The sequence below is a fragment of the Eriocheir sinensis genome, chromosome 17 (genome assembly GCF_024679095.1).
Source record: "Eriocheir sinensis breed Jianghai 21 chromosome 17, ASM2467909v1, whole genome shotgun sequence".
Classification (NCBI taxonomy): domain Eukaryota; kingdom Metazoa; phylum Arthropoda; class Malacostraca; order Decapoda; family Varunidae; genus Eriocheir; species Eriocheir sinensis.
In genome coordinates, this window is record NC_066525.1 from 4,941,872 (window position 1) to 4,965,897 (window position 24,026).

Genomic DNA, 24,026 nt, shown 5'->3' on the forward strand with positions numbered 1-24,026 from the left:
TCATTGCGGATAGCTCTCCGCAATGAACGGTTTATCCATCCGCCATAATCCCCCATTATCCGTAACAGTCCACACGGAACCGCCAAAATTCAATCCGCAATGAACCGTATATTAATCCGCCATAATCCCCCATTATCCGTAACAGTCCACACGGAACCGCCAAAATTCAATCCGCAATGAACCGTATCGCTAAAACCGCGTATGTGTGACTCGGCCCTTACACGCCAAATTCATCTAAGGGAGGGGGAGCCAAGTAAGTTTCATGGTCTACCCAGCTGTTCTGATTGATTGACTGATTGATAGTTTATTGTTGCAAGTAAAACAACAAAGGAGAAGGGAGGAGCATGCCATCCCAACCCCCAGGCAGTACAGAGCTCTTCAAATGCATTTCACTTTTTATCTTTTCTATCAGTCCCTTAATTTTATGATAAAGGCCTTCATTTTCTTTTGCACTTGTCCCCTACCATTGTATCTTTTTAGTTTCCTGGTGCTACTTCCACATGTATCCTAAGTTGTATAATCACACTATATGTATTGCCTGGGGGTTGGGATGGCATGTTCCTCCCTTCTCCTTTACCTGCAACAATAAACTATCAATCAATCAATCAATCACTGGATGGGGAGCGCCGTATCAAAGGAAGATGATGCTTGATGAAGGGAACTCATGACCAAGACCAAAAGGGAAGTGTCAAGTCTTATCGCAACAGGAGTGGAACATTCTTGAGTGCTGATAAAGGGAAGAAAAGGCGAAATATTTAAGAGATACAGAGGAAGGGAGACCAAAGAGACAGACCAAAGAAGAGATACAACACTTCAGAGACCCACAGGAGAAGAAGAAAAGATAAAGCTAAGACAGGAAGTGTGAGAATAACCCGAAGTCATTGTCATGTGATAAAGGTAAGGAAATTTCAGCAAAAGTAAAGGGTCATTTTTCTTTACCTGTCAATAAGTCACGAGCTCAATTATCTTCATTATTTGCTGTTCACGTCTTTACATACATTCTTGCCTATAGTGTTTTATTACATTTTTTTTCCTTTTTACAGTTAAGGAAGCAGCTCAAGGGCAAAAATATAGTTCAGAAGAAAAAAAGTCCACTAATCACTGGTTTATATTAGTTCTATTTTTCAATGTTCTGTCACCATTTTAACCCAGCAGCTGCGGGGATCATGTTTCTTAAAGGCCCCTCTTAGCGAATTAATTAGAAAAAAAAAATCATCACTCACGCAAATCACTGTATAATATATATCAATGCATTTGTGAACAGTTTATGCATCCTCTGTTTTAGGGGGGTTTATGTCAAGGCAGAAATTTGGCCTGTCGCTGGTACGCGGTAAAGCCACAAATTTGGCCCGTCGCTGCTACCGGGTTAAGGAAGCAGCTCAAGGGCAAAAAAAATAATTGGGAAGAAAAACAAGGGTAAATATGGAGAATCACTGGTTGATATTAGTTTTATTTTTCAATGTTCTGTCACCATTTTAACTCCATACTCTGACTACAGTTAATGGGGTACCTTGAGGATGATTAATTTTGCCTTCTTTTTTTCAGTGTTTTGACAGTCTGCAGCAATGGATGTGGATATTGATGCAGTCTTTAAGGAGATCGGAGAGTTTGGACCATATCAGAAACGCATCTTCTTTCTACTTTGCTTGCCCGTGATATTTGTGGGGGCCGGCAACCTAGCTCAGGTCTTCATCGCTGCCTCGCCAAAATACAGGTAAATGGTGACTACTGTAGGACAAGGAGTAACAAAAAAAGAAGTCTGACTTTATGAATACAGCTTCTATTTATTTGCAATGTTTTGATTTATCAGTTACAGTACCATTATAATATTTGCTATAGTACAAGGAATAGCAATAAAGAAACAAGAATTCATGATTACAACTTCTGCTTACTTCCAATGTCTTGATCTATCATTTACGACACCATAATGATATTTACTGCAGTACAAGGAGTAGCAAAAAAGAAACAGGACTTTACGATAACAGCTTCTATTTATTTGCAATGTCTTGATCTGTCATTCACAATACCATTATAATATTTACATAGTACAAGGAATAGTAATAAAGAAACAGGACCTTATGATTACAACTTCTGTTTACTTGCAATGTCTTGATTTATCATTTATGACACCATTATAATATATCCTGTGTAATAGAAACAGACAAAAGTTGAACCTATCTAATGATTTCGGAATGGGAAAGGCCAGACCATTTCTGTCAATTTGTAATGGCTGATGATGATAGAAAGAGAATATGGCTAAGAGAAAAAGTGTGCAACAGGAAAAGGCAGTGAAGCATCTTCTGTAACACTAACAAGATGATTTCAGTGAGATGTAGCGTGGGTTCGGATGATGGTTGTGATAACTTTTCCATCATATTGTCAAGGAAATTATCCGTAACAGTCCACACGGAACCGCCAAAATTCAATCTGCAATGAACCGTATATTCATCCGTCAGTATGTGTCATCAGTTTGTCTTGACTGACATTTATCTTTATATTATTTCAGGTGTCTGGTGCCTCAGTGTGATACCAACATAACTCACCCGTCCTACAATGAGCCTTTCCTCAACTTCACCATTCCATACAACACAGAAGATGGGTCTTGGGATGAGTGCCACAGGTACCAGCATCTTAATGACCTCCAGTCCTGCTCACCTGAAGATTTCAGTCAGAATGCTACTGAGGAATGCCCTGAGGGAAAGGCATTTTCTCAAGATATTTATATTTCCACAATTGTGACGGAAGTAAGTGAAACTGGAATTTTTTTTTAAGAATACTCCTTTTTTTTCTTTAAATCACCTAAACTATTCACAGTGTGTTAAGAAAAAAAATTAAAAGCTTACAAAGAAGAGCCACCATGATGACCCTTAGCCTGGAAGATTTAATAGACATAAAAAGACTGGAAAAGTTTGGGCTGCCAGCCATTAGCCTGGTAGCTGCAGGGGTCATGTTTCTAAGCGATAAAAATGAGAAAAAATCATCACTCACGCAAACCATTTCATAATATATATCAATGCATTTGTGATCAGTTTATGTATCATCTATTTTGGGGGGTTTATATGATGGCAAAAATTTGGCCTGTCGCTGGTACACAGTAAAGCCACAAATTTGGCCCGTCGCTGCTACTGGGTTAATGAAAAGAATGTGAAGAAGTGACATGATTGCAGTATTCAGGGCTTTGAAGGAAGTCAACAGAATTAATAGAGAAAATCAGCTTGTATGTGATGGAGGAGCAACTAGCGAATGTGAAATGAAGTAAAAAAAATATAATACTGCATGGTGAGTTACTTTATATTTCAACTTTCTATTTTTATCTGTCCCACTTCAGTTTAATTTGACCTGCCATGATTCCTGGAAAGCAGAGATGTCCCAGACCATCTATTTCAGTGGAGTCTTGGCTGGTGCTTTCCTCTTTGGGATCGTAGCAGACCAGTAAGTTACAAGCAAATATATATTAATAGGGAATATAAAGTTAAGTCACTTTATATGTTATCCAACTCCAATTTCTTAAAGAGTTTTCTTAGTAAGCTGTGAATAACTCTGGGGGTATTGTGTCACCTTTTCTAACAAAATTTGAGAGGTGTCTTGAAATTTCCCTCTTGAAAATGGCTGGTGTCAGTATTACTCAAAGGAAGAACCTAAAATTTATTGTTACAAATTAATCTGAAAATAATATTGAAAAAGTATTCATATGTTTTCTTCTCAGAATTGGTCGCAAATCAACACTGGTGATTGCTATTATTTGGATGGCTGTTTCTGGTACTGTTACTGCTCTTGTGGCTGGATTGGCAACCCTTAACTCAACACGTTTCTTCAATGCCATGATGACCACTGGTGTTTTCCAGACGGCATTTGTGTTGGGTTTGTAAAATTCTTTCAATATATTTTGTGGGGGTAGTTAGTTTATTTTAGCAGTGTCTCATTGGAAAGAAAGGTTTTATAACTTGTCTCATAATGCTAAACTCAGCCATTCACTAATCTTTCCTCTTTACAGGCTTGGAGTTGGTGGGTGCTTCCATGAGGGTGCCGTGTGGAATAATTGGAGAATACTTCTTTGCTTTGGGAGAGGTTCTTTTGAGCTTGCTATCCTGGTGGCAGAGGGACTGGAGGATGATACAGCTCCTCATCTCTGTGCCTGTGTCATGCTTCGTCTTTTATGCCTGGTAAATATATACATGATATGCTTTTGGTCCTGTCATATTTTGTAAGTTAGAATTTTTCATTTGCTGGGTTTATTCCTTTATTTGCAAATGCTTTATCATTATTATTATTTAGTTATTTATATTGTTTTACAGAAGATAGCTAAAGGGAAAAACAAACATAAAAGAGTCTGCAAAGTACTGTCACGAGATATGTAGCATCATGTGGGAGTTAAGAAGCATAGTTAAACCAGTGATCGAAGGACTGAAATTACTGAAGGAATGGACTAGGGAGCAAGGAACAGAAACGTAACAGAAAATGGGCAAGTTATTGGGAGAGCTTAGACCAAATTACTGTTTTTCCCATTCGATCAATGCCCCAACTTTCTCAGATTCAGATTTTGCAGAACTAATGAGGCACTGCACCATGATCCTGCTCAACTAAAAACACATTGCAATTCTTAGCAACTGATTTCTGTTCTTATTTTATTTGAACTATTTGAACTGACTTTTGATGAATTAAGTAACATTCATCAGGTTTTCATTTTTTACCTAATAGGAGTTGAATTTGCAGGCTCATTCCTGAATCTCCACGTTGGCTTCAGGCACAAGGAAAGCATCAGAAAGCCATGGCTGTGCTGCAGAAGATTGCTCGGAAAAACAACAAGGAAATCGAACCTGCCTTGGAAAGAGTTGAGTAATCAATTTACTCATTAGCTTTTCATGAGTGAGTGCATGTGCAATGTTAAGAAAAGAAAAAGATAAAGGAAGGTAAAGTTGGGGGCATGGGGGCATATTTGTGGCCTTTGTACCCATCACCATCTTATTGGCCCTTGAACTTGTGGTGGAGTATGTTGAGGAGGTTGTTTCGTATGTTATCTGTAGCCATTCATCATTGTCTCTTGAGAGGGGAGTATTAAGGCACCTCTCCAACCCAACTTGAACTCTCTTCTGGCCTTCCATTCTTTACTCTTTTACTAGAGCATCACTTGGAGGGCTTTTGTTCTTCTGTTTAGGTGCTTCCATTGATATAAAAGAATGTATGTAACAGATTGCCCAACTTATTTCAATCTTCCAGCAGTGTACCACCGGTGAAGGGGTAAACAACATTGTGAGGAGCAAAATAACCTTCCTGGATGTTCTGAGGAGTCCTGTGTTGTGTCTGAGGATGTTCTCCATGTTCTTCGTCTGGTGAGTCAGTCTTTGTTTATATATAATTATTTGATAGTTTTCTTCTGCAACTTCTCACTTTCCCAATTTCTGGCCCTTCATACCCACATTCTCCTGTTTCACTGCTTTCCAAAACACTTTTTTCATTGTATTATCATAAGTGAGTGTAAATGTCTAAAGTGTCAAGATAAATGTTTTGAATTACGAGCTTGACATTATTTACCCTTCAGTCCCCTTGAATAAATTTTAACTTTGAGGGAACATATATTTTGTGTTGTCATTACAAGCAATCATGTTTTCCATATGTTGTGTATTTGTATAACTTTCAGGATTGTGACAACACTTGTGTACTACGGCCTGAGTCTCAATGCAACAAGTTTTGGCCATGGTGATGAAGAAATCAGGCCATTTGTTGACTTCATTCTATCAGCACTTGTAGAGATTCCAGGTAATTTCATGACTTTGTATGTAATATCTAAGATGATAGATTACTTATTTATTTACATTTTATTGTTGTTGTTTAGAAAATTCATATAATCTGATTAAGTACCCTATATATGGGTTATTTTAAATAGTAAGTTTTTAATTATATAATATTTTCTCTTCAGGCTACACACTGGCCTGGCTCGGCATGAGTTTCTGGGGCCGGAAAGGTTCACTGATGCTCTCCATGATCTTGGCAGGGCTGCTGTGTGTTGGAGCTGGATTTTCTCAAGGTAATGATTACTCTGTGGAGGAGCAAAGTGCAAGAGACAGCTCAGGATGCAAGATATCAAAATAACTTGTTGATACATTGCCACCACAGGCACAATCGTGGGTAACTTATGAGTCTTAAAACTTTTTGGTCTAGTGCAAACTATTTAATTGGAGAACACTGTAGACAACAGCCAGAAGCTTATCCAACAAACACAGCACAGTTAGCCATTCATGTTTTTTATTTATTTATATGAGCCTATCATGTCTATCAAAGACTGAAGAATTGTGTCTTGGGCATATAGGCACAAGTAAATGGTCTTGATTATCATAAGCTTGATATTTTATATCTGAAAAGATTTTGGAATTCTAAAATAAATGGATTTTCATTTATTTTTAATTGAATATATCATTATAGCTCTAACATACTTATCATCATTGTAACAGTTATTGACTACTATTTTTCTCTTATTGTCACAGAGTACAGCAGCCAGTACTTGCTGGCTTTAACACTCCTGGGCAAGTGTTGTATCACTTGCGCATTTGGAATAATCTATGTCTTCACCTCGGAGATGTTCCCCACAAGTGTTCGCAGCACAGTTCTGGGCTTGTGCTCCACATGTGCTCGCATAGGAGCCATGCTGGCGCCTTTCTCTGATCAGCTGGTGAGTAATAATTTTAAGATGAATCATGAGCCTGAAAGATTTAACTTTCATGAAGATTCAGACCACCAGATCCTACTTAGCACTCACCTCTTTACCCATTGCTTTGACTCAGCTTTGTGCCACTGTCCCTGTAGGCTGGGTTTGGTGTCAGTTTTTAAAACCTGGGTTGACTTTTACATGCAGCGTAAGAAAAAAATTTCCTGTAAAACTGGGAGTCAATTGTATTAGTTTTACTCTTACACAAATAAATGTGGCATTACAAAAAAAATGGAGTTGCCTAAATGATTCACCTCTGTCTTTCATTACACATGCAGGTCAGACTACATGTTCACATCGCTTTATGATTTCAGGTGTATGTCTACAGTCCACTGCCCCTGCTGGTGTTTGGAGGGTTGGCTCTGGTGGCCGGTCTCCTGAACTTGGTGATGCCTGAAACACTCAAAACTGAACTTCCTGACACTATAGAAGAAGCACTCAGTTTAGGAAGGTTAGTACATGCTTTCCATTGATAGGTTAAAGTAAAGGATGGGATGAAATTTTAAATGCAGCCTACTAAAGAGGGTTCTGTTATTCATCATTAATAAACAAACCCACAAATGGTGAGGCTGTGAATAGAGGGGGTCAACTGTCTGTAAAGATAACTTCATATGCAAAAATACACAAGTCCAACATCCACACCCACATCAGCATCTGAGGGTCTTTGGCTTCGGACATCCAGTGTATCTGTAGTACATTCAGTTACTTCGTGTTTACGGTTTACTCAGCTGTTTTCCGTCTTCCTGCTGTTTGCATATTTTCATGAGGGGAGCATAACAACACTTCACATTCTGAATAGGGTTTTTGCTGACTTTAGAAATTATCTTTCTATTTTCTTTTGGGTAAGATGTTGTGGGATTTTTTCCATGGTTCATTTTCACTCTCTGAAAGATGTACAAATGCTGTCACATGATATTTTTTCAGATGTGAAGCTCTACAGGTAGAAGTACAGACAGAGGAGCACGAGCATCTTCTCAGTGAAGAAGAAGCCTAACGGGTCACAGAAAGGAAGGAAGGAAACAGAGAGCAGTGAAGTAGATTTAACATCCCCCAAAATGTCTTCAGTCTTAGTGTTATTAAGATATTATATAGCCATATTTTCTATAAAGAGCAAAGTTGTAATAAAAGACATATTAATAAAAAATATATATAAAATAATAACGTTTTCAAAAGAAGAAAGGTAAATTTAAAATAACTAAATGACCTTAATTTTTTAGAAGATATTGGGGCAAACTGGTGAGCTGGGTAGTTAATGAAGGATATTGATTTCTGAAGTCATGCCAGTAGGTACCATGATGCAGTTCTCGGCCATGGGGAGCAGGTAGCAAAACACTGCCACAACAGGTGTATGCTACTCCTGCCTTGGAATACTGTAACTTGCTGATGAAGTATAATTACAAAACTATCACTAATCCCTCAGAATTTTTGGCAATTAGGTCAGCTTAGAAACCGAGGAATCGGATAATAATAATAATAGCTCCAGACCTAGGAATCCTGCACTATGCTCTCAGACTAAGACTAGACACTGTTTGTAGCATGTGCTCGGAGGATCACTCGCCTTTGTTATGCCCTCGTGGCTGCATCCAGAGATGTTTTTTGTGAAAATTTACCATCATAAAAAAAAGTTGTGTACGATGCTTTCACTCCAATGGGTTGCTGTGTCTGTTTATCATCAGAGCCTGTTTTTTTTTTGTGTGTGTGTGGGCGAGTAGGAGAGTGAGTGTCGAGAATGGGAGTGAGTGCGGGTGTGGGTAATCAGTTGGTGAGTGTGCTGAGGAGTGCGTCCAACTGCTCAGGAAGAGTGAAAATGGATGTTAAATGAAAGGATGATGAGTGTGCTGAGGAATGGGCTTCACTTACCTCTGGCTGTGTCACTGCAAGGCACAGGCTGCTATTGGCTGGAGTTCCCCAGGTCCCTGTAACCCTGCCTTGAGCCTCGGAACTCACCTTCTCATACCCCGCCAAGTTAATCCTGGTAATTATCTAAGGTGAGTGGCATGAGTTGTTTAACTTCCAGATTTTTTAATTTTTTTATCATCTAGTTATTTATGATTTCTGTACTGTTTTATATTTACATAGGCTAGGTGTATTTATAATTGGAGGACACCCAAACATTTACCCTTTTAACCCAGTAGCAGCGACGGGTCAGATTTGTGGCTTTACCGTGTAGCAGCGACGGGCCAAATCTCTGCCGTGATATAACCCCCCCAAAATAGATGATGCATAAGCTGATCACAAATGCTTTGATGTATATTATGAAATGGTTTGCGTGAGTGATGATTTTTTTCTCATTTTTCTTGCTTAGAGGGGCCTTAAAGAAACATGATCCCTGCAGCTACTGGGTTAACATGGATTTCTCTGGAACTTAATATGCAAATTTCTTATCGGTGAGGGTTTCTATTGCCCACACACTCGCATGTTTGGCAACACTACCGTACATCCCAAACACAGATCAGGCTTTTGCAGTTCATAAACACAATGGAAAAATTTACTTATATTTCTTTGCATTAACATTACATATTATATAAAGGAAACATAAAAAGGCTGGATTTATTACTTAGTTCATGTACACTAAATACCATATATCTCTATACTTTCTTTACACCATAGTGACATCTGTTACAAAATATCAATGAAGCTAAAACCACTTCTGTGAAATTCATCAAAATACAGCTAAAAATAGTCATCTATGAAGTGCCTACTTATATTACGGCAAAGTTCATACAAAACATTAATAACCTATTAGTTTGATCCTGGTATGAGCTCACATGTGAAGCTTGAATGCAATGGTCTGCACTTTAATTACATATATGACAGCCTCACGATGAAAGCAACCAAGGTAGAAATGCTCGATGTCTACTGTGGGATAGCTTGGAAAAGAAAAAGGGACACAGGCAATTTTCACTAACTTATATAAAAAAACTGAATGACTGATACAATGTAATACACTCCTATAAATTAGTGTAAAATATGCAGAGAGAATTGCCCGTTTTATTACAACTTACTCAGTGTAGACGTATGGCATTGAGTAGCTGCTCCTCTGTTCGTCCTGCCGGTGTGTAGCCTTGTGTCTGTTGAACTGGTATCTATAGGAAAAGGCCTGGTCACAATCCTCACATACATAAGGTTTCTCTCCAGTGTGAATCCTCATGTGCTTATTCAGACTGGATGTGCGGGTGAAGCCGGCCTCACAGTGTTTGCACCTGTACGGTTTCTCACCTGTGTGGCCCAGCATGTGGCGGCGGAGGTCACTCTGTTGGTGGAATTTAGCTTCACAAATATCACACGTGCACATTTTGTCATCAGTTATCAATGAGGCTCCAGAATGCATTTGCTGTCGGTGTCTGGTGAGGGATGATTTGTTTGTGAAGGCCAGGCCACACTTGGTGCACACATGGACCTTCTGGTGTTGAGCTTTGTGTTGCGTGAGGTATTCTAATGTAGTGAAAGCTGCGCAGCATTCCGGACAACTGAATAGTTCTGGATGAGAGTCTTGCATGTGTGTCCATAATGTGCGCTTCTGAGCGAAGGATTTGGCGCAGACAGTACAATCCAGAGGCTTGGCCACCACCGGAAGTGTTTTCTCACCAGAAAGATCGGAACTTGTACCTTCTTTGTTTGTATCGACTTGTGAAAAGAGGCTTATAACATCACCACTCAATGGTGCATACTGGACAGGCTGGGCGGAACTGGTCTCTTGTACCGGAGTCCCTGTAGAGTAGCTTCCACCACTTGATGATGCAGCATCCACAGAAACAGGCGCTGACTGAATCATGAGTGTCTCAGTCCCTGCACTCCCAACCGGAACTCCAAGTACCTATAAGAAAAGGAACTCAATAATTTGCTTACTCTAGATCCAAGAATGCTAAGAATAACTTACCCTCTTATCACACCTCAACACCAGGATTCTTTTTCAAATTTGAATAGTTGTTTAATTTGAATAAATATTGTCTAGTTTAAACATGAAGGCAAATGTTTGAGAAAAATAATTTTGTATTCCTTACTTGTCCATCTGGGCTGATGGTGATCTGGTCGTAGCTGATGTAAGTTCCTTGTCCAGGATTTATGACAACGGTCCCATTACTCAGCATCTCTCCAGCCTCTATGAATATTGCTCCATCTTGTGTCATGAGCTGACCAGCACCAACCAGTTGGCCAGTGGACACCACCTGGCCAGGTGCTAACATGGACTGGCTGATCAGCCTCCCACTAGTTTGACTTGACACACTTGGCTGAGCAATGGCAGTAACCACTTGTCCACTTGTTAGGCTATGAGTGACTGATGGGTCTGTCTGACCAACAGATGTTGCCTGAGCTTGCTGGCTGGAAGGTTCTCCAATAACTGATGCTTCACAAACCTGTGTGGCCCCAAGCATGGATGTAACATTACTTATAGGGACATTACCATCAACAGTCTGGCCCTGCAGGTTTGCTTCCACACCTGATGTACCAGTGTTGTGGTTGACATGTTCCATTGATAGCTGCAAGAGGGAAGTTGCTCCTGTGACATCTGCAGTGGCTATCAAATTGGTTGGGCCCTGATGGTTAGACTCCTCCATTCCTGGTAGTATACTGTCTGGTTCCTCAGTCCTAGGCTTGGTATCTACATTTGAGTGATTATGAGGCTCATCAGGACCATGAGGAACTTCACAGAAGCACCAAGATTCCATTTTATTTTTGGCTTCAGATTTCACCTCCTCTGGTTTCTCAGACTTCTCAGGTTGTTTCTTGGAAGGCTTTGGTCGGACCATTGGCTTTATGTCCTCCTCAATTTCAACAAAATCTCCCATAATAAAGTCTGAATCTTCTGGCTTTTCCTTCTTCTTCTCCGCTGCTTCACGCAGGCGTCTACTTGATCGTGTTGGCTCAGAGATTACTACCTTGTTCTTCACTTTGGAGTTTTTAGGGCTTGTACTATCTTGATTGGTACCCTGCTTTGTGACTGGTTTCTTCTTCTTTTTCATTATTTTATTTATTTCCTCTGCAGGTGGTTCTGGGTCACCCCGATGCGTTACTCGTACATGTCTAGTGAGTCCAGATCTATCACCAAATGAATGGGTACAAAATCTGTATGGGCAGCTGATAGGCTTTTCACCAGAATGAACACGCTGATGTCTTCTCAGATCATCTTTCTGTGAAAATCTTGCATTACAGTCCTCACATTTGTGTGGCTTATGACCTGTGTGAGTCATGAGGTGCCGTTTCAGAGCACTGCGTTGTGTAAAAGTTTGTTGGCAGTTATCGCAAGCAAAGGGGCGATCGTTGTTGTGGATTCTTTTATGTGCGGTTAAGTGACTTCCCTGAGTGAATGCAAGGTTACAAACATCGCATTTGAATGGCTTTTCACCTGTGTGAGTTCGGGAATGAACCCTCAGGTTACTCTTTTGAGTGAAGGAGGCCCCACACGTTCCACAGACATACGGGCGTTCTCCAGTGTGTCCCCGCATGTGAATGGTTAAGCTGTTCTTGTGAGTGAAGGACTGGTAGCATACACCACACTGGAATGGTTTCTCCCCTGTATGAGTGCGCTGGTGGATGAGCAAATGGTTAATCCTGGAAAATGTTTTTGGACATGAATCACAATAATAACTTTTGATATCCTGTGATTCAAGTGACTTTGTCAGTCGCCTCTTTTTGATGGGAGGATCAGCAGGTGGATCAGGTGGGTTGGCCGGGAATGCTTCACTTTGAATCTGAATATCACCTGTTGCCGGGTTACTGACAGTCAGACTATACTGGAAAGTGACCTGAGGATCTCCCTGCTGCTGGTGCTGCTCTGAAGGGTCTTGTCCTGCATGTGGCTGAAGCTGCTGTTGCTGCTGCTGCTGCTGCTGCTGCTGCTGTTGTTGCTGCTGCTGCTGTTGTTGTGAATGTTGTGAGTGTTGGTCATGATGCTGCTGCTGCTGTTGTGAATGTTGTGAGTGCTGGTCATGATGCTGCTGCTGCTGCTGTTGAGGTTGTGATTGTTGCTGCTGCTGTTGTCCTTGCAGCTCATTATCCTGGTTCATGTTGGGCACAGTAAACAGTTTGGGAGGATCTATAGCAATCTTGACTTCCTCATGGGTGTTGTGCGGTTGGTGGAGGTGCTGTGATTGATCGTTGCTTGAATGGTGATGGTGGTGATGATGGCCGAGTGGGTCGAGCTGCTCTGCATGGTGGCTGTCATCATAGTGGTGCAAGGGTTCAGGGTAGCTGCTACTAAACTGGGTGGTCTGATGATACTCTGGCTGACTTATTTCTTGTACTGCAACAGACTGTGGAGGGGCCTGAGGTTGCTGGAGTTCAGTGTAAGCAATAGTCTGATGCTGTACAGGTGGTGCAGGAGGTATAGTTGAAGATGATGGTTGAGAAACTACATTATTTCCATTATCCATGATGGCCTGTTGATTATCTGGAATGTTTGGTGTCTCACAAAAACACCAGGACTGCCAATGACTGTAAGAACCCTCCACGAATGTCAAGACGTGAGACTGATAGTTCTGACAGTTGTTGGCTGGGCGGGCAGTCTTTGGGGGCTGGCCTGGCTGTGTGAGGAGGAGGGTGGGAAGCTGTCCTGGGGCCTGAGCTGGAATGGTGACGATTTCGTTTACCAGGGGAGGCTGAGGGTTGGGCTGCACAGCCTGTGTTGCATGTGGCTGCTGTTGGTTTTGAGGCAGGGGAGTGGCTGGTGCTAGACTGATAGGTTGATCGTCATGTTGTTGCTGAGTAGATTCCTGTACAAGTGGATCTTCAGAATAACCAGCATCATAGATTGGACTCAGAGTGTTTTCATCCTCGTCCAACTTGCCTTGTCTTTTCTTAGGGGGAGGAAGTGTGTGGTTATGTTCATTTTCTCTTATATCTAGTCCATCAGCTCCCTCAAAACGTTCTTCTCCATGAACGGTAACTCTGTGCCGCTTCAGGTTGCGGTACTCAATGAAGGTAGAGTCACACTTGTGGCAGCTGAACGGCCTCACAGACTCATGACGCAGCATGTGTCTCTTCAGCGCACTCTTGTCCTTGAATGCTCCATGACATTTTGAGCACACAAACGGCCTCTCTCCTGTGTGGCTTTGTCTGTGTCTCTTCAATGTGCTAAACTGAGTAAAAGTTGCTCCACACTGATCACAGCTAAAGGGCTTTGAACCAGAGTGAGTTCTCATGTGGGTCTTCATGTCTCTCTGTAAACTAAAACCAACATTGCATCTCTCACATCTGTATGGTGTGTCTCCCTCGTGTGTCAACTTGTGCCAGCGAAGATTGTTTTTCCTACTGAAAGCTGCGTCACATATATCACATTTAAAGGGCTTCAGACCTGAGTGAGACATTTGATGACGCTTTAAATCTATCATCTGAGTAAAGGATGCAGGACACTTCTCACACTTGTATGGTTTTTCACCAGTATGTGTCAGCTGGTGGCGTGAGAGATTTCTTCTTTCCACAAAGAGGGCGCCACACTCGTCACACTTGAACGGTTTCTCCCCAGTGTGTCTCCTCTTGTGGCGCTTGAGGCTGCTGGTCTGTGAGAATGACGCCTCGCAAAGTGTGCATGCATAGGGCTTGTCATTAGTGTGGACCCTCATGTGGGTGGTGAGGTGGGATGCTTGTTTAAATCTATGAGGACATATTTCACACCTATAAGGTTTTTCCCCAGTGTGAATTCGGCGATGAATACTTAGATGGCACTGCTGTACAAAGGCCATATTACAGTCTTTACATTTGTGTGGCTTGTCTCCCTTGTGCCTGCGTTGATGGAGCTTGTAGCTGTTGTAGTGAGAAAACTTGACATCACACTCATGGCAGGTCAAGCTGTGCCTGTGTTGCTCCCTCTGGTGGGTCGTCAGCAAGCCGATTCTCACAAACACTTCTTCACATTGATCACACTCGTACGACTGTAAAAAGCAAAGTGTATTAGAGGAATGATCCATAAATAAGACAAAGGGAGTTATATAATTGCCACACATAATAATTTAAATATAAGCCTAAAGCACTTTGTTGCTATTGTTCACTTTGGAAAAAAATTGAACTACCATTTTACATTGACTAAGGAAGGTGCTGCAATAGGTACTCAAGCTCCGTCTCACCTGCTCTTCGTAGTGAGTTCTCTCGTGTGCTCTCAGCTGACTGGCACGAACAAACTCAGCCTGGCACTCAGCACATTTGTAGTCAGTTTCATTTGTGTTGGTTCCCGGTAAACCTGTATCAGCAGTAATATTCTCCTTTGTGTCTTCATTTCCTGTCTTCTCCTCATCCTGGAGCTCCTGATCAATGTCCTCCTCCTTGTCTGTGTTGCCTTCCTCATCCGCAGCAGCACCCACCTCCTCAGTCACCACCTCCCCTTCCACTGTATATTCTTGGGGTGCTTCCTCTGGGACCATGGTCTGCAGGTCCTCTACCTTGATGGTGGTAGACAGGTTTAGGGGTGGAGCAGACTCCATGCTTGATCACTATAGCATTAGTCTGAAATTATAAAACAAAGGAACATACAATTAATATCTTTTCATAAAATAAAATAATTGGTGTAAAAGTATTCTATACAGCAAACCTAGGGTTGCAAAGGGTGGGAAAGCTTCTTGAAAAAATTAAAACTTTCCAAGGAAAATTTCTGGGAATTTTCAGGGCCTGAGAATTTTGAGAATTTTTGAGAATTTTAAAAATTTTCACACATGTGTATTTATTAATAAACAAACCAATTTTGGTTAATATAACTATAATGAAAAAGTTTTAAGCAACAAAAATTGTTTTTACCAATAGGTTAAGTTTAAGGAACTTTCAAACATACAATATCCAGACACCAATAGCATAAATTAACAAAGAAAGCCTTCACTGTATTATATAGAAATTTTCATTTAGTAAAGAAGAGTGGATGATTTTTCCGAGTCAAGGTGAGGTAACTTTTATTGGTTTTGTAAGGTTAGGTTAAGTTTAGGGTATCTTCAAACACATGATAGCCAGCAACTTATGGTATAAATCAACAAAGAATAATCTCAATTTGTTGTATAGAAAGTCTCATAATTAAGGAAGCATATATGAATTTTCTGAGTCATGACATGTAACAACTATTTGGGGTTTTGTTAGGTTAGGTTAGGTTAAGGATATCTTAAAACACATGACAGCCAGAACTTTATGGCATAAATCAACAAGACTAACCTCACCTTTTTATATATAGGAAGTCTCGTTACGAAGAAAGTATATATGAATTTTCCGAGTCAAGACCTATAGTAACTGTTTGAGGTTTTGTTAGGTTAAGTTTAGGATATCTTCAGACACATCATAGCCAGCAACTTATGGTATAAATCAACAAAGAATGACCTCACTCTTTTGTGTAGAAAGTCTCATTAGTAAGGAACCATATGTGAATTTTCTGAGTCAAGACCTAAAGTAACTGTTTGGGGTTTTGTAAGGTTAGGTTAAATTTAGGGTACCTTCACACACATGATTGCCAGCACCTTATGGTATAAATCAACAAAAAATGACCTCACTTTGTTGTATAGAAAGTCTCATTAGTATGGAAGCTTTTATGAATTTTCTGAGTCAAGACCAATAGAACATAAGAAGTCTGCAAGAGGCCGGTAGGCCTGTACAAGGCAGTTCCTGTGAACCTAAGATCCTGTGAATCTAACCCCACCTAATAACCCCATCCATGAATTTATCTAATCTATTTTTTAATGTGACTATTGTATTGGCACTCATCACATGATTTCCTTGCCTGTTCCATTCATCTACCACTCTGTTACCAAACCAATTTTTGCCTATGTTCCTGTTGAATCTGAATTTATTCAGTTTAAACTCATTAGGGTGCTACGTGTCCTACCCTGTTCTCTTAACATCAGAACCTTATTAATATTCCCCTTATTAAAGCCCTTCATCCATAGTAACTGTTTGGTGATATGTTAGGTTTGGTTAAGTTTAGGGTATCATCAAACACATGATAGCTGGCACCTTATGGCATAAATCAACAAAGAATGACCTCACTTTGCTGAACAGAAAGTCTCATTAGTAACGAGCATATATGAATTTTCAAAGTAATGACCTATAGTAACTGTTTGGGGTTTTGTTAGGTTAGGATACGTTAAGTTTGGGGTATCTTCAAACATGAGAAAATAATGTCAAACTCCACAATGTGAAGGGTGGAAAAAACTAGATAAATACCCCTTTTACACCTTTTTACTAGGATCAGAGTGCCTCAGTAGTGTTGTTGGCAGGAAGTGAGAGGATGCTGCAGAGGATTGTGGATGAATCTGACAAGGTGTGTACAAAATTAAAGTAAATGTTGGCAAGAATAAGGTACCTACCAGTGTTTGAGAGAGCGTGAGAGAGAGAAGACTATTGAGTTTACAGAGCCAGCATTAAGTAAGCAGCAATATCCTTGTGAGGGAGAACATACTCTTGCATTATTCACGTAGGCAAAAGGTCATGTCAGTCTGATTACTCATGGCTACCACGAGCGTATGTAAGATTTGGTTGAGATATAGAGAATGAATGAAGTAAATGATTTTGAGTATACTTAGTGACATTTCAGTGCAGGGACAGGAACATGGAAGGGAAGAGAAGGGAAGGGAGGGGCTGACAGTAAGTGCTTTGGAAGGCTGTAGGAGGAAGAAGTGTGAGAATTGGGGTAAGGAAAGGTATAAAACATCATATTATCCTCCCCATCTCTATCATATGCACCATTTCATCTTCTGTTTGTTAAAGAAGACTCAAGTGATAGTTCAGTGCGAGGACAGAAGCATGAGAAGTGAGAGAAGTGAAGGGTGGGCGGGTAATAAGATGCGAGAATTAGAATAAGGAAGGGAATTTAACATCATATCACCCCCCATAACTCAATCACATGCATTATTTCATCATCTAATTATTTATGGAGACTCAAAGGACAAAAGCAAGAGAGAGAAGTAAGGGGCGGGCTGGTAACGAGGACATACGAGAATTATAACAGGGAAGGGAATTAAACACCATATCACCCCCCCATAACTTAATCACATGCATTATTTCATCATCTAATGCATCAAGGAGACTCGCCCACTCGCCCCAAGACTGACAGTGACGATGTTCTGCTTTCCTTGCCTGCCAGACGGGGCCATTGTTGTCATTAGACCGAGGGGTACCTGGTGTCTTGAGGCCATTTAATGCTTTTTTCATGGCCTATCCACCTAAACCCGGCTCCCTAAGCTTACTGACGGCTTTAATGAACCCTTCCCCGTCAAGCTTAGCGGTGGGAAGCTGTACAAAACTTACAACAAAATGAAGACGCCAGATTTCCTACCGCTGTAAACAACTCAACAAAGTCCACTGGCTGCCCTCAACCTTCTTTTTTGGCTAATGTATGCTTAAATATCCATCTGGACCTCCTATACTCTCCATAACTAATATATAAGTGATAAGGGATGATCTACAGGTGATATAAGTGTGGGTATGTATTTTTATTAGGAGTTTTAGTGATGTTTTTAGGCTCTCGCTTGACGGGAAGGCTCATTTGCCAGACGTAGGGCGTGTCAATCCTCCTCAGCCTTCCTCTTGCCATGCCACCAGACTCCACACAGGCCATTGATAGCGTAGAAATAATACCCGTGATACAATAAAAAGCAGGATGAGTTATATAGTCTGGGAGCAATGTTATCTAGAAGGACTATTTTTGCATCTGGCAGCGGCACACACACACACACACACACACACACACACCTGAGAGAGAAGGAAAAAATTGGAGGAAAGTATATTTTGCATCACGTACTGTATAATAAGCTTTTTACACATAACTCAAGCTTTCTTTCTAATTCAGCGTAAGCAAGCATGAATTAAGGCACTATATAAGCCCTTTCCTATGTGATATAAAGATACGGATGATGCTCAAAACAGATATATTCTCCTCTACTTGGAAAAAAAGGAATTATATATGCGTCTCACCCACTGGCTACCTAATTGCCTGGTTCCTAAATATCTCTTTTATCTATTTAATTATTTATTTTATAACTATCTGACTGACTGAATGCCCTTGACTGACTATGCGAGTTAGCCATTTTATTTATCCGTTTTCTGTCTACAAATAAGGTCTCGTGAGCACCTGCCAATAAGAGGGCAGACAAATTTAAATTCAACTTTTACATAATGACATCATGCGAGAATTTCCCTGAAGCGGCATAACAGAAATTACCAGGGAACAAGAACTAGCAGAGGCAGAAGCTTATGGTTATCAAGTTGTTTGGTGGTTCGTACAGTAAAGGCAAAGAATTTACTGTAAGGGGAACAATTAAACTCCAAGGGAATTCCTTCGACTTGTTCACTTCACGAGCTTTGTGGGCGTCCCCCTCACCTCCTCCATTCGTGATTCTCTTACTGAAATAATGAGAGGTATATGAAGATGGATACGCCCCCTTCCCTGCACACACATACACACGCTTTGATCACAGCACTGTCAGTAAACACGCCTGGCCAGTCAACAGACCAACAAATTTACCCTTGCAGGAATCCCATGATATCAGAAGAGTCCCAATAGTGCCTCAGAATACCTTAAATCAAACGCATTCTTGAGATCGACATATAGGCTGCTATTCCATATTCTTACACCTATATATCGCTATTTTGTGACCCTAGTGATAGTTTTAGACCACTCCTGCATCTTGAACAGGGAAAATCACCCATGAAAACCCGGTTAATCTTCTCTGTGGCCTTGGAAAATAGTCGTAATGGCAGTCCGATACGTATAATATTATATGGACCCCGTGCAGTTCGATCATGTCTTTACCAGGCGTGACACCAGCTTGTTCAGGTCTCAATAACTTCAGGATGCAATTGACTACGAATCTGCATGAAAAATAAACAGGCAAGCACCTTTTCTGGCCCCTTGATCAGTGAAATACCGCAGCAGTAATATCATAGCCCACCACAAGTGAATTCAATCATGCATCAGTGAGTTGGAGATGAGCACAGGAGCCACGCGCTAGTAGGTATATCCAGATTATATCCACAGTTTTATCCTTACTAACCTCTCGCTTTACAGTAGAATGAGTTGCTAAATAGTTTGACATTTATGATTCATTGGACATTGCTCGTTATTGTATGGATTAACATGCTTTATGGAAACGTATACCTCCATTTAACTACTAGAATCGGTGTATTCCATGCTTATTTGACCGAGAAACGCAACCCCGCCATGAAAATAAACAAATGTATGAAAATTATGTTCATTGATTTGTGGAAAGTTTTTAAGAGACTGTGGAGGAGCGAAGGAAATATTAGAACCAGCTGGTATTTGGGAAGGCCTCATCTCACCTTGCTTTAGTTCTCATATAACCCGTTTGCTGGTGACCACAGATGTTTGTACCAAGAAAAAGCAATATATTCTTCACTCACTCGCCATGTTTTCCAGTTAAATACATGTATCACTAAAGAGAATTCACGGATTTATTAGAAGGGTCAAGCAGCGTTTACAGATATACAACAACTCACTTTAGAATACGATAATCAGGCCAGCTTTTGCAACGTAGAATAAAGCTCATAACTCTCAAAAAACATATGTCACTAACAGTTTCAATCATAAGTATAGCTAAAATGTCATCTTGTGAGTGAATAAGACGGCTTTGGGTGAGAAATAAGGAAATATAGTGTGTTGAGTACGACAATGTGATGATTAAGTACGAGAATCTGGCCCTTTCCGAGGCAGTCATAGGTTGGCGTCGTGCGGAGGGAGAGTGAGTGCTTGCATGCGTTTTCAGGCTCGTATTTACCCGTGACCGAGAACGCTTTAGCCACCTGGAGACGATGATTGTGAAAGAGTAAGTGTCAGAGTATATAATGGTGGCGTGAGAGTGTTAGTGAGTCCTCGTGGTGGCCATATCCAGGGGGTTTAAATCGGGTGGCCCCAGGTGGAGTGTTGGTTACGGGGGAGTGTTTTTTTTTTTCCTATATATTTCCTCCTCCTCCTTATCATCATCATCATTATTTTCTTATTCTCATTCTTATACTTGTTCCTTTCCTCCTTTTTTTTTTTCCTCCTCTTAATTCCCTCTTCCTCCTTTTTTTTCCCTCTTCATTCTTTCTTTTTTTTCCTCCTATTCATCTTCCCTTTTTTTTTCCTCCTCTTCATCATCATCGTCTTCTTCCTCGTCTTCTTCATCCTCCTCCTCCTCCTTGTCTTATTAGTGTCATTTTATTTTGTATTATTATTTTTATTATTAAATTATTATTATTATTATTATTATTATTATTATTATTATTATTATTATTATTATTATTGCTGCTACTACTACCACTATATATTTTTTTTACAGTAAAGGAACCAACCCCCCAAAAATAATAATAAAATCCCACTAATCACTGCCCCTGTTAAAAAAAAAATTCAGAAGTGGCGAAAAGACCAGTCAATTTCATGAGGAGATTTGTGTGTGTGTGTATTTATTTATCACGTGGAAAACATGATAATTCTAGTTAGATTTAAGTGATGGATGTCCTTTGGGGCGGTATATCAAGGCAGGATGCTGGTAAGGACTCACTTCATCCTCCAATTTCAGATAAATGGATGGGAGAATTTAGTTTGCATTAACACTATTTTTCCTGTTAGTTTCATCTCCCACAGTTAGCTAGACGTATTTGTTCTTGTATAACCTCGACTTCTTGGATAGTTCTTTGGTATTTCAATGTAAAGTACTTGGTTAAGATTATGTTTATGCCACCCTTCCATACCAACTGCTCTTTTGTCATATATCATCTACTAACCTTCAGTCCTCCAGGAAGACCATAGGAAAGAATGTCGAGAGCAAAACAAGTGTGGGAATAGCCATGAACTGTGCTGCACTCTTTCCTATGGTTTTCTGGATGTTTGAAGGTACGGTAAGTTAAGACATATGATAGCAGAAGAGCAGTTGGCTAAGTAGGAAATGATATATGGAAAACAGAATAGTTACCCAAAAACATTAAGAGTAGAAACCAGGAAATGTTTGGCTGTAATGAGCAATTATTTCAAAGACTGATGTAACTTCTGGGTTGAAATGTGATGCAACTTTGTATTACCTATTTTATATGGAGATAGTTTTTTTGGAGTCATGGCTGGTGGTTGTTATTTAGTAGGCCTGGTAGAAAGTCTTATTACTGAGGAAGCATATATGCATTTACTGAGTACACAAATATGATGACTTACTGATGAATATTTGGGTTATAGTTAGTTTAGGATATGACTGTCTTCAACCACATGATAGACATCGCCTTATAATAAAAATCAACCAAGAAAGAGCTCACTTTGTTAGGTAGAAAGTCTCATAACAGAGGAAGCATATATGAACTTATTGAGTATACCATTATGAAGACTCATTGCATTTTAGTTAAGATAGGTTTAGGGTAGTTTTAAGACTTGATAAGCAGCAATTTAAAGTAAAAATCAACAAAACGAGATTTCACTTTATAATCTACAAGTTTTTATTGGGAAGCATATGAATTTACTGAGTATACCAATCTGAGGACTCATTGCATCATAGTTAGGTTAGGTTTAGGGTATTCTCACATTGCACACATTTCAACCAGCAACTTATTCTAAAAATCAACAAAATAAGAGCTCACTTTATAAGTTAGAAATATCATTACGGTGCTGATGGAGCATATATGAATACCCTCTGTGGTCCAGTGGTTAGTGTGCTTAACTATGTATCTGCGAGCATAGGTTCAAATCCCGGCCTAGGCAGTCAGTTCATAGCCCACCCAGCTGTTCATCCTTCCTTTCAAGCTGGTCAATAAATGAGTACATGGGAAAAGTAAACTGGTTGGATGTTGCACTGGCCGTGTATCCCGGGTTAATATGCGTTCTCACCTACCTCAGCTCATGGGCCAATGGTATGGAGATGAGCACCACTTCCATGTGTAGCTAATAGTGTATGCACCCAACTTTACCTCTATATGAGTTTACTTCATGAGATATGAATATTTTAATGTTCACAACTTCACATGCTATTTGAAAGAGCCTTGGGAGTGGAGGCAGTGAGTGAGTGAACGCTGTGAAATGACGTACCCCCGAGCATATGTTCCCTGTTAGTAGTTAATTAGTTAGTTCTAGCTAACTCCATCCCAGTAATGAAAGTAAAAGCCAAACTAGCCACATAACTTAACAAATACTTACACAACATTTAAAAATATCAGGCGAGTGTCTCCCGTAAGGTGTAAATACTATTTATTTTGGTTGCATTAGAGCATGACACTAACATGTATCCCTTGTCTTTCAGAGAGGATTGTTAGTGTGGAATAAGTCATCTGTTGAGAGGGCCAGCAGCTGCCTCCAAGGTGAGTGTGTTAAAAAGCTTTTCCTGTATTCAGAACCTCTCCTTGGTGTTCAGTTTTGGGCTTTGGTACAGGAATTTGACATCCACTGCAGTAAAGAGCTGTGAAGTTGTCCATTCTAAATTCTTTATTGATTTATGTCAGACAAAGAAGGTGTTTTACAGGTGCAGTCAAGTACTTACTATGCTCATATTCTAGTATCCTATGTGAATCTCTTTTATGCCCTCCAAACTGTGCTCTCCATTGGCTTCCTCTGATCACAACTTTGTTTTATGTACTCTTTCCTATTGGTCCTGTACAGCTTATATATATATATATATATATATATATATCTATATATATATATATATATATATATATATATATATATATATATATATATATATACACATACACACAAACACACACACACACACACACGCACACACATTGGCTTTTACTCATTTTGCTTATGAGCCTCTTGGGCAGCACATTAACCACTATCAACAACCTAATAGTTCATACTTAAGATTTTTTATTTTTTATTTATTTATTTATTTATTTATTTATTTTTTTGGTCCTTCCCTGAAGTGCTTACATCATACCATTACATGTTTTCTGTTGATGCCAAATCTTTAGCATTTTTGAGTCCCAATGTCACAACTCTTGTACCAAACAGAACATACACCTCACCTTGGATGAAGCTGTGCCTTAAAAAACACAATGATGGAATGCAGTACAGTCTACATCTGTTTAGACACACCTGATGGCAGCAAATACAGCAAATGGCTTCAGGCCAAACTTTTCCACTTCTGCTTTTGAAAGTAACAAGAAGAGTAACAACACTTCCTCGGTGCTTTAGAGGGCTGGGTGGGCCATGGGATCTGGGGCTGTACATGTCTAAAGGTGTAGCTTATTGAGACTGTTGGTGAGGTGATGATGGAGTTGCAGACCAGACCTGATTGCAATATTTTTTTCACTCCCCAAAAGGGCTGTGAGGCCAATCGTGACCCTTGTCCCCCCAAAAATAATGACAATCATGGCTCCTTTGTGTGTGTGTGTGGGTGTGTGTGTGTGTGTATATATATATATATAGATATATATATAT

The 24,026-nt window shown here is 40.1% G+C and overlaps 3 protein-coding genes across 5 annotated transcripts in view; 2 read left to right on the top strand and 1 right to left on the bottom strand.

Annotated features, from left to right (window-relative positions):
* Positions 1-650: 650 nt before the first annotated feature.
* Positions 651-7,859, top strand: LOC126999824 (organic cation transporter protein-like). Of its 3 annotated transcripts, XM_050862837.1 has the most exons (14): positions 651-897; positions 1,286-1,416; positions 1,546-1,714; positions 2,507-2,744; positions 3,329-3,432; positions 3,707-3,861; positions 3,995-4,163; positions 4,714-4,831; positions 5,218-5,330; positions 5,639-5,757; positions 5,918-6,025; positions 6,483-6,667; positions 7,018-7,154; positions 7,628-7,859. In XM_050862837.1, the coding sequence occupies exons 3-14, from the start codon at positions 1,566-1,568 to the stop codon at positions 7,695-7,697; spliced, it is 1,665 nt and encodes a 554-aa protein (XP_050718794.1). In that variant the 5' UTR covers positions 651-897; positions 1,286-1,416; positions 1,546-1,565; the 3' UTR covers positions 7,698-7,859. The 3 variants fall into 3 exon arrangements, with proteins under 3 accessions (XP_050718794.1, XP_050718793.1, XP_050718795.1); XM_050862836.1 differs by lacking the exon at positions 1,286-1,416; XM_050862838.1 differs by lacking the exon at positions 1,286-1,416 and having other exon boundaries at positions 5,221-5,330.
* Positions 7,860-9,184: 1,325 nt separating this feature from the next.
* Positions 9,185-18,034, bottom strand: LOC126999823 (uncharacterized). Its single transcript, XM_050862835.1, has 4 exons — positions 17,918-18,034; positions 14,767-15,142; positions 10,708-14,574; positions 9,185-10,520 (listed from the first exon to the last, which is right to left on the bottom strand). Exons 2-4 carry the CDS (start codon positions 15,118-15,120, stop codon positions 9,705-9,707), a joined length of 5,037 nt encoding a protein of 1,678 aa, XP_050718792.1. The 5' UTR covers positions 15,121-15,142; positions 17,918-18,034; the 3' UTR covers positions 9,185-9,704.
* A 2,275-nt stretch (positions 18,035-20,309) lies between these two features.
* LOC126999826 (E3 ubiquitin-protein ligase HECTD1-like) overlaps positions 20,310-24,026 on the top strand; it is a 110,269-nt gene continuing 106,552 nt past the window's right edge. The window contains exons 1-2 of the mRNA XM_050862843.1: positions 20,310-20,451; positions 22,885-22,942. The gene's annotated coding sequence lies outside the window, so the exon portion shown is untranslated. The remainder of the gene's footprint in view (positions 20,452-22,884; positions 22,943-24,026) is intronic.

What these genes read in the sequence shown, in the direction of transcription:
- LOC126999823 (XM_050862835.1), bottom strand. Translation starts at nt 15,120, where the DNA reads ATGGAGTCTGCTCCACCCCTAAACCTGTCTACCACCATCAAGGTAGAG. An exon ending in GAACTCACTACGAAGAGCAG is followed by an intron (nt 14,575 to 14,766) that starts GTGAGACGGAGC and finishes TGCTTTTTACAG; the next exon opens with TCGTACGAGTGTGATCAATG. An exon ending in CCATCAGCCCAGATGGACAA is followed by an intron (nt 10,521 to 10,707) that starts GTAAGGAATACA and finishes CTTTTCTTATAG; the next exon opens with GTACTTGGAGTTCCGGTTGG.
- LOC126999824 (XM_050862837.1), top strand. Translation starts at nt 1,566, where the DNA reads ATGGATGTGGATATTGATGCAGTCTTTAAGGAGATCGGAGAGTTTGGA. An exon ending in TGCTTCGTCTTTTATGCCTG is followed by an intron (nt 4,164 to 4,713) that starts GTAAATATATAC and finishes TTGAATTTGCAG; the next exon opens with GCTCATTCCTGAATCTCCAC. An exon ending in CGCCTTTCTCTGATCAGCTG is followed by an intron (nt 6,668 to 7,017) that starts GTGAGTAATAAT and finishes TTATGATTTCAG; the next exon opens with GTGTATGTCTACAGTCCACT.